The 10,450-nt window shown below is 39.0% G+C and overlaps 1 protein-coding gene across 1 annotated transcript; it reads left to right on the top strand.

Annotated features, from left to right (window-relative positions):
- The first annotated feature begins 659 nt into the window (after positions 1-659).
- Positions 660-6,537, top strand: LOC306696241 (myelin-associated glycoprotein-like). The gene is made up of 9 exons (XM_079159808.1): positions 660-1,067; positions 2,093-2,449; positions 2,572-2,753; positions 3,710-3,956; positions 4,177-4,446; positions 5,163-5,253; positions 5,356-5,416; positions 5,544-5,728; positions 5,836-6,537. Exons 1-9 carry the CDS (start codon positions 1,013-1,015, stop codon positions 5,906-5,908), a joined length of 1,521 nt encoding a protein of 506 aa, XP_079015934.1. The 5' UTR covers positions 660-1,012; the 3' UTR covers positions 5,909-6,537.
- The last annotated feature ends 3,913 nt before the right edge of the window (positions 6,538-10,450 follow it).

The following is a 10,450-nucleotide window of genomic DNA, read 5'->3' as shown; positions in this document are numbered from 1 at the left end:
TACGTCCCTGTTGTTCTGTAAGTCAGCGACTTTAGGGACGGCTACGTCGACAGTCGGTCAGTCGATCCACCCTGAAAACTGTTTGATGGAATGCCTTGAAGTTTTACGAACATTCGTGGTCCCTTGAGGATGAATCCTACAGACTTTGTTGATCCCCTGACTTTAATTTAATCTGGCAAACACTTTGATTTATGATGAAATGCAACACTCATCCTCTGCTTTACTTTGTGTTTACTGCTAATTACCAAACGTTAGCCGGTTAACAGATACAAATGCTAACATTGTCATTGTGAGCATGTTAGCATGCTGACATTAGCATTTAGCTTATAGCACCACTGTTCCTTAGTGTAGCCTCACACAGCTCGTTTTATGTTGCTGGATTGTTCTATTATTACTTTGACCTCAGATGTTATTTTGAATCAGACCACTTCTCAAAGCTGAAACAGGAAGCTGTGACGTGCTAGATGCAGACCTCACCATAACATCAGCTTTCCACACTGATTAAAACGTCTGTGCACTTTCCTTAAGCATCACATACCACAGTGCTTTACCCGTGTCTCTATTCATGGCCCAGTTATCCAGCATCCAGCCCAGTTATCCCAGTTAGACTGGGGCTGGTAATACATTTGACCTGACTTGAAATATGTGGGAGAAAACAGAGTAATTCTTCCTAAAATTGTATCCGAGACACACAATGACTCTCTTATTGTCATTTTTACACAACATCATTTCAAGAAGTTCATGCATCGTTTTCAAAACAACTGCAAGAATGATTTCTTCATTTCAACTTGAGGATTTACAGTCATTGGTCTGTTCATGCATACTAATAATGTGAAGAGGAAGGAAGCCAGGTCAGTGTCTGTTTAACACTGCTGAAGTGTTGAATCAACCCCAGAATACACAAGCTGACTGCAAAGACAACACCCTCCTTCTTAAAGTAGAAATGTTTGTGGTGACTTACTGACATAAAGTGTTTCTGATCTACCTGCTGGTTTAACAGAGAGGAGCAGCTATGAGTTCAACAGCAGCAGCCAGTGGATTTGTTGTCTTCCTTCTCTCTGTACAAGGTACTGTACATCTACATTTATATTGTGAGGCCGTTAGTGCACCTCAGGACAACAGAGGAAGCTGTGTTTTCAGTTAATAAACAGATCTGATGTTATAAAATGTGGAGCAACGTTCACTTTTCTTTCTTTAGATTGAAGTCTTTACAGGACGACCAGCACAGAGCTGTTTTTAACAGCAGCAGCATCTCTGTACACTTGTACCTTAACATCCTACACTTTATAAACTGAAGAGTTGTGCTCCATTAAAGACAGTAATGTTGTGTTTATGTGGATGAAAGTAATGACTGTACGTACATTAACATTATCTCTCTGTGGAACTTCCTCTAATCGTTCAGCGTGTCGACACATTCGACCACATTTAAAGTCTGTTATTCATTTTGAGTCTCTTTGTGGATGTTTTTTCACCTTTTTGTAGAAGTTTTTATTGTATTTGTGCTCATTTTGATTCTCTTCCTGGTTGGTGTCTCTTTGAGTGACATGTTGTAAGTTAGGGCCAGAGGGGCCCCTGACACGTTGGGCCCCTTCAGTGATGCTACATGATCGTAGCTTTGATCTGTGTTACAGAGAACTGATTCACTGACTGATGCTGCAAAGTCAGATTTTTGTGTTTTAGAAAAACAAATTACATTTTTATAAATTGAATTCACATCTGAAGTTTGTGTTTGTGTCGACTTCTGACTGTCAGTGATCTGTTGTCTACATTTCACACTATTCTCTCTCACTCCTCAGTGTTCTGCATTTCTCTACAGTTTCCATTCACTCTGCAGCAGCTGACCACAGACAGAACACCACAGAGCAAAGAAGACTCTTTTCCTCATGAGCTGCACCCTTCTAATATTTAAACTTCTGCTTTTTGATCTTGTTCACTGTGTTTAAGTTGACAGGTTCAATACATTGCTGTTCCTTCCAACTGCAGAGATCATGTGTACATCGTTGACTCTTTCTTTCCTTCACCACTAATGAGAGTGTGTCCTCTGATGATGTTCTGAGTCTGACTGTGGTTCCTGATGTGCTCTGTGTTTCAGTGATACAGAGTCAGGATGGCTGGGGAGTGACTTACACTTCTACTGAGGTCTGTGCTGTAAAAGGATCAACAGTGGAAATACACTGCAGCTACACATACCCATCTAGAATACAGCACGGTGATATCAGCAACAGATTCTGGTTTACTAAAGAGAAAGATGGTGAACCTGTGGATCTGAGATCAGCCTCTGAGTATCGAGGTCGTGTGGAGTACAGATGTGATGAGAAGAAGAAGACGTGCACTCTGACAATCAGAGGCCTGAGAGAGAGCGACTCAGCTGAATACAAGTTCAGGTTCATGACAAACCAACTAAAAGAGAAATATACTGGTTCACCTGGAGTCACTTTGTCCGTCACAGGTAACATTTTAATTCACATGTTAATCATCTCCAAATGTTCAACATCTAGAAAAGTAGAATATAAATGTCTTGTGTGAATGTTGACAGTTTAATAAAATAACATTTCTGTTCCTTCTTCACAGATCCAGGTCTCCAGGTGGAGGTGAGCAGATCAGGTTCTACCAGGTCGGTGCTGAAGTGTCTCAGCAGTTGTGTTCTGCCTGATCGTTCTTCCTACTTCTGGTACAAGAATGGACGTCACATCAAGACAGGACCTTCTTCTATTACAGTCTACTTTGGTTCTTCAGACAGCTATTCCTGTGCTGTCAGAGGATATGAGGGTCAGCGTTCTCCTTCAGTGTGTAAGTTTACTCCACTGTGTCAGCCTGTGGAGGTTCAACAACACTTCATATGGCGGCACCAGACTGACACTGTATGTGACTTTAGAGGAACCAAAAACATGAAGCACAGCATTCCTCAGGAGGTAGAGCTGTGGTCCACTAATCAGAGGGTCGGTGGTTCAATCCCCGGCCCCTCAGTCTACATGTAGAAGTGTCACACACACACTGACACAACAATACAATTATCATCACAGCTGTAAACACACTGAAGTCTTCTAAGTCTTAAAGTAGACACAGCTGTTTATTTATGAGTTAATGGTTTTATTAAAAGAAACAAAAAGAAAAACTAGAACTAATAGAAGAAACATAAGAATAATAATATTCAGATAAACTGTTGTTTGCTTTCTTTAGTTTGTGTTTTATTGGAGTTAATTAAACATGTTTAACTGAGACAGAATGTAAACTGTTAGTCATTCATCATGTTCGTGGTAATAAATCTGAAAACACGAGTGCTGCTACAATAACAGAGGCTGGATAAAATAATATGATTTTCATACAGTGTGTTTAGCTGACTCAGCTGAATTATTTACAGAACATAACTAGAAGTGATCTGCCAGCTGGTGAAGAAACAATCAATAACTCCCTACAACAGCTAGAAGTGAGAGGACACACTCAGCTAACGACACAAGCAGCATCTAAAGAGCAGAATGTGTGGAGTTGTTGAACATTACAAATGATTAAAGGCTTCTTATTGTCACTTTACACCAGCAGGAGTCTCACCTGTGACAGCTCCAGGATCAGCACTCTGGAAAGCTGCTGTGATCAATGATAGGATAGTCTGAAACAAACAAACTAAAATATTAATACAAATGGTAAATATTCTATGATAACATATTATAATCTTTAAGTATGTTTATTCTTTTCTCCTCCAGATGCTCCAAAGCTTCCCTCTGTGTCAGTGAGTCCCTCTGCTGAGATAGTGGAGGGCAGTTCAGTGACTCTGACCTGTAGCAGTGATGCTAACCCAGCAGCTAACTACACCTGGTACAAGAAGAACCAAACTCCTCTCAGTGAAGAACCTCAGCTTGTCTTCAGCTCCATCCAGTCCAATGACTCTGGACAGCATTACTGTAGAGCTGAGAACCAGCTGGGGAGGACGTCTAAATACATCAATGTTAATGTGAAATGTGAGTAAAATACAGGTAATAAGGAGCAGACACAATCAATCTGTCAAATAGTTTGCTCTTTATTAAAGGAGCACTAAACATGAAGTTGAGTTTATGCTTAAAATGTTCAACAAGAAACCTACAAACTGGTGGGTTTAAAAAAAGTTTACTTTTATGAAGCCTGTGGTGTCTAAATAAAGATGCTATTGATCAACTTATAATAATCTATATTCATTTACAGATGCTCCAAAGCTTCCCTCTGTGTCAGTGAGTCCCTCTGCTGAGATAGTGGAGGGCAGTTCAGTGACTCTGACCTGTAGCAGTGATGCTAACCCAGCAGCTAACTACACCTGGTACAAGGAGGATGGAAGTCCAGACCTTCCTCCTCTCAGTGAAGAACCTCAGCTTGTCTTCAGCTCCATCCAGTCCTCTGACTCTGGAGAGTATTACTGTAGAGCTGAGAACCAGCTGGGGAGGGAAAGATCTGAATACATCAATGTTAATTTGAAATGTGAGTGAAACAGTTTATTAAAAGATAACAAACATCTTAAATGTGTCCAGTCTTTGCAGGAGAAGATTTCACTGATCATAACTACTTCCTTCAGCTCTACTTGCTTCACATTCAGTCTGCTGTAATTCACTGAGCAGCTTCAGGACATTTTAGGGTTTTATGCTGTTTTGAGACCCAGATTCAAACCATCACACATCCATTTGTCTGCTACACACAAACATTCACAGTTTATTATTCAAATACCACTTGTTCTTCTGTATGAACACAATCTTAACCTAGAATAATCTCTGTCAACACGTCTCCTCCAGATGCTCCAAAGCTTCCCTCAACAGTCGCAAAGGCAACGGTGCACATAAAAATGGCCGCCGGTCTGACCATCCAGCTACGCTGTTTTGAATGTGAATGTCCGTTCTACTCGTGTTTTATTTCTATGATGTGACGTTCAACCCAACTGCTTCACACAATTAGATAAAGAAGTTTATCATCTGCATAAAGCAGATCCTGAGGTTCTAGAGATTCTGTTACACTTCGTTAAACGTCTTGTTTTTATCCTGTTGGTAACTCCTTAATTCATCCTCCATATATAATAGTTTCATTTTTATATTATGGGGCAAAAAAAGCAAAAGTTGAGGTTATACATGTCTTTATTTAGAATGCTTCTGTCTGAACATCATTTTATTTGTATTTATCAATTTCTAATTGTTCTGTTTGATCAGTGTCTTCAGGTTTATTGACAACAGTAGCTGTTGGATCAATCACTGCTATTTTCCTGGCTATCATAATCCTCGCTGCCTTCTTATTGATTAGGTGAGCAGTTCAGCTTTACTGTGATTATATTCAGTAATGCATCTTACAATCGCTCAGTTGTTGATTAACTTAATTTGATGATTCATTTACTGTTCTATCCAGAAGAAAGAGGTCCTCGACACAAACCAGCCAGTCTGGAGACGGACCAGACAACAACGCTCAGGTGAGGAAGAAGAGCTCAGGTGTCTCAAAGAGTTCACTTTAAAACACATTTGAATAGTCATCATGTCTTCTTCAAGTCTTAATAAGCCCCTCCCCACACCTTTAAGTACTCTTGTTTATTGGTGCAGAGCGCACCAGCGGAGCAGCAGGAAGAGCTTCGCTATGCCAGCGTGAGCTTCTCTACAAACCAGGAAGATCTTCTCTACTCCAACATCGGGCCAGCTCGGCCCCACAGACGCGAGGAGGAAGAGGAGGAAGAAGAGGATGTGGAGTACTCAACTGTCAACTTCAAGAGTGCCAGTGCTGCCAACGAGTGAGTCTGTTCAATTTGCTACACAACGTTGGGAACGGTCATTGCTTTTATTGCTGTTTAAACCTGTTCTTAGTTAATATTGTGAGCTCACTGTTTTTCATTCACAGATCAAGATGTCAAGAAGCTGTGGGTGATTCATCTGCACTGTACAGCACAGTCAGCAAACAACCGAGAGTATGAACACGTCACGGATCTGTGGTCTGTTACTTCAGTGTTTAAGCAGTTTAAACACACATGGATGAATATTAGGTTTGACATTCTGTATTAACCATCGTTATGACTTCCAGCAGAGAACTAGTATCAGTGAACCAATGAGTGGTCAGCTTGTAATATATAAATACTCTTCTAATACAGAATTAGCTTAAAATGTTACCAAGGAGTAATATCTTACTGCCAGCTCTAGAAAAGCATCTTATCAAGTACTTTTCTCTATAAACATAGATCTTTAATACTCTCTGCTCTGCTGTTCTTTTTAGTTGAATTACCTGTTTCGGTTTTCAAATATTGCCAATATTCTTTTGCTCATTTTCTTAATTTTTTACTTAAGATGCTTCACAAGTAAGTGTTTTGTTTAAATACTCGTCTCTCAACTTAAAGGTGCAAAATTGGACATTCAGAGCATTAATATAGCATCAAACTATTGTCAATGTGAAGATATAAAGATATAGTGGAGTAATGTCAACCTGAGCAGAGAATGAAGTCACTCGCCCTCTGTGTTGTTATCGGATCAGCACCTTTAAATGCTTTTTTTTATAGTGTGGTTTTGTACTTTTATCCTGTGGCTAAAATTTGTTAAATTGAAGTGATAGTCCTGCATTTTATTGTTTAAATAACTTGATATTTGATTAAATAAAGATTTTCAGTTAATAAATTGTTCCAGGTGTCAACATGTTTATGCAAGGTGGTAAAAGTTTAATTATGTGGAACCAGCTCCCTTATAAGAGACCTTCGCTCTCCTGAACATAACAAATGTTTAAGTTTGACATCTCAAAAAAGTGTTAAACCATCTACTCTGAATGTCGATGTTAAGTGACAGCAAAGCTGTTATCAGACACCACGAGAAAACCCCAAAACTAGCCTATACTGAAGCCTCAGTCATGTGACTCTCACATTGCAGGTCAAGGAAGTATTTACATCTTTTACTTCCCTAAACATAGTAATACTGTTACAAGTAAAGGTCCTGCATTCAAAAAATGACTTAAAAGTACAAAAGGAATAACATCAACATCTACTGAGGCAAGGTTCATTTCTAAATAATATGTTGTATTATAATTATTGATGCATTAATGTGTTCACCACTTCATTGTTGCAGCTTGTAAAGGTGAAGTTCATTTTAATTACTTTGTAAACTGCTAAGTAGTTTGTGAATCACCTGCGTTAATTAAAGGGGAAAACCTGAATTGTATTTGTTTTTTCTCAAATCTTGTAATTTAAACAAGCCAAAGAATATTGTTTAAACTGTTTAAGCTTTATGTATCTACACAAAAATAAATAGCAAAGGTTGCAAATAAAGAGAGCTGCAAGCTACAAAAAGCTGTTTCTAAGTTAAAAAAATATTTAGCGCTGTGCAAGTGCTACGTTTCTTAAGTGAGTGCTTTGATTAATAAATGTATTCTTTAATTTTATAACAGTAGCTTCAGGATGTTGTTGTTTAACCTTTCTGAGGCTATTGCATTATTAAATAAATGTATTTAATTTAATGAAAACAAATTGTACATCATTAACAAAAACATGTGTATTTCAATGCATTTAGTACGATGCTGTAAACATGTTTATTCTTGCTGTAAAGTTGGTCATTTTAACATAGAGGTCTATGGGGATTAAGTCTTTTTTGGAGCCAGCCTCAAGTGGCCATTTGAGGGACTGCAGTTTTTGGCACTTCTGGAAAGTGAAGCCAATGCTGAAGTGTCTTAAAGGTGCATTCCTTCTAGTGTCCACCAGGGGGCGACTCCTCTGGTTCTATAGAAGTCTATGAGAAAATGACTCTACTTCTCTCTTGATTTATTACCTCAGTAAACATTGTAAACATGAGTTTATGGTCTCAATCTCTAGTTTCAAGTCTTCTTCAATACAGCATGATGTTCATTTAGTAAATGATGGTCCATTTAGAGTCAAACAGACCATAAAGCAAGCTAGGTCTATAATAAAATTATTAAACTGTTAAAAAGCTAAATATAACCAAATGTTTGAATCTACATTAATACACAAAGGGAATATTGATATTGAACAGTTTCATTGATGTTGCACACGAGTGATTGTTAAGTGTGACAGCAGCAGGAAGGAAGGAGTTCCGGTTTCTCTCCTTCACACACAAGAGAAGAAGCCTCTCACAGAAGGAGCTGTTTATACAGCCTGCATGCTGGGGGATGATAGATTTTTGTAGTTCTTCTTGGTTGTAGTTTCATCATGACAGACCTACGACCGTGACATCGGTTATCACTTCATAATTACGTAGTTTAGTGAAAGTGGAGTTGGATTCTCTGAGCAAAACATTTCTTCATTTCTAACTCGGGGATTTACAGACAACCAGCTGCTCATGCATGGTAATTATCTAAAGAGGAAGCAAGAGGTTTTCTTTTTATCAGCTCAGACAAATACAGTGTCCCTAAAAAGACACAAGTTTTTTTTCAAGACCACATCCCTCCTTTGAATAACTGATAATGCTCAGGAAATGTTTTAACAATTCTACTATCACAGTAGATGTTTTTAGATTCTACTATCGCAGTACTCACTTCAAGCCTGAACAGAATATTCATAATGCATGCTTTATTTGTACCTGTGCAGGTACGTTCCATATGTACATCATTTTTAATGTAATAAATGGCTTTTATTAAGAAATACTGATTGTCATCACATCACGTCTTAGAGAAATCCATTAAAGTCTATTCAACTCAGTTATAGAAGCAAAAACAGACCTAAATACAATAAAAGTTACCATTAGATTACTGCACGGTGGATTGCCGTAACATTTTGAACAGACATTCATGGTTTCCAAACGACGCATCCTCTTGACTTACGATGTTTCAGATGTTTCCTGTAGCGCCACCATGAGGTTGACATTGTTTATCTTTGTTGAAGTAGCTCAACAGCGAGGATGAATTAATCTTCTGGCACCATCTTCAGATCAAAATTTAAATTTCGTCCAAACCTTTAGTTTTTGAAAAATAATGACATTCCCATCAGCCTCAGCTGTACTTTGTGTGTACTGCTAATTAGCAACGGTTACCATGCTAACATGCTAAACTAAGATTGTATGCATGGTGAACAGTATGTTAGCATTGTCATTGTTTTTTTTAGCTAATGTTAGCATGGCTCTAGACTCCTAAGTCTCATTTCAGTTAGTACCCAAAGAATTTTATTTACCTACTCGAATTTCTTTGTTATTATATTAACAGGAAACAGTGTAAATATGTGCTTGAACATGTCAAACTGACGACAAAATGTTTTTTTTTAATGTTTTCTGAGATGGACACAAAATCAAAAGCTACCTAAATGATTATGTAGTAGCCGAGCAAATTTGGAAGTATGGAAGCATTTCTTTTTTTTCAATAGTCGAGACTGTCACGGGGCATGGTGGAGGACTCAAGCGCAGACCAGGCAGAGTGAAGAAAGTAATTTTAATGAACAAAATAATCCAAGCAGACCTACAGGACACGGCAGGGGATCCACGGAATAGACAAGAGACAAGGGAGGAAATTCCAGCAGGACAGGGAAGACAGACGGGAAACCCGGGAACAGGACAAGCCGAACGGGCGGGTAGATAATACAAGAACCTGGCAAGGAGTGACTGAGGGGCAGGAGTTTATGTAGGGGGAAGAACAGGTGAGAGGAGTTGTGCTGATGAGGGGGAAGTGCTTGATTAGTGATCAGAGGCAGGTGAAGGGAATAGGCTGAGGGAGTGACTGACAGGTAGAGTGAGGAGGGTAGAGAAACACAGAACACAGAGGCAAAGCCTAATCGTGACAGAGACGGGATTGTTTGTTTTTAATCTACACTGTGGCTGTTATGGCTTCTTTTCATTGCTGGGCAGATATTTGATGAGGTATTCTCAGAAAAAGGAGATTTTAAGGTGGAATTCTTGTTTCATTCAACTTAATTGACCCTTCTCTAAGACTTTGAGACGAGGGAACAGGAAGTGTTGAATCTTTAGACTCATTTCTGGGTTTTAGGACTCATTCCTGCAGCACTCTGTTGTCTAAGCTTTAGGTTACACAGACTCTGATGGAGGTCTGGTTTAGGCCTTTTAGTTGATTTAAAACTGTTAAAACCTAAAGGTGATTGAACCTTCGCTGTACTGCTGCCTCGCCTTTGGAACAATACTTTTAGTGTTATGTTCGCTGTTACGTCCCTGTTGTTCTGTAAGTCAGCGACTTTAGGGACGGCTACGTCGACAGTCAGTCAGTCGATCCACCCTGAAAACTGTTTGATGGAATGCCTTGAAGTTTTACGGACATTCGTGGTCCCTTGAGGATGAATCCTACAGACTTTGTTGATCCCCTGACTTTAATTTAATCTGGCAAACACTTTGATTTATGATGAAATGCAACACTCATCCTCTGCTTTACCGTGTTTAATGCTAATTACCAAACGTTAGCCTCTTAACAGATACAAATGCTAACATTGTAATTGTGAGCATGTTAGCATGCAGACATTAGCATTTAGCTTATAGCACCACTGTTCCTTAGTGTAGCCTCACACAGCTCGTTTTATGTTGCTGGATTG

This window comes from Pholis gunnellus (genome assembly GCF_910591455.1).
Source record: "Pholis gunnellus genome assembly, chromosome: 5".
Taxonomy (NCBI): domain Eukaryota; kingdom Metazoa; phylum Chordata; class Actinopteri; order Perciformes; family Pholidae; genus Pholis; species Pholis gunnellus.
This window is presented reverse-complemented; position numbering and strand designations above follow the sequence as displayed.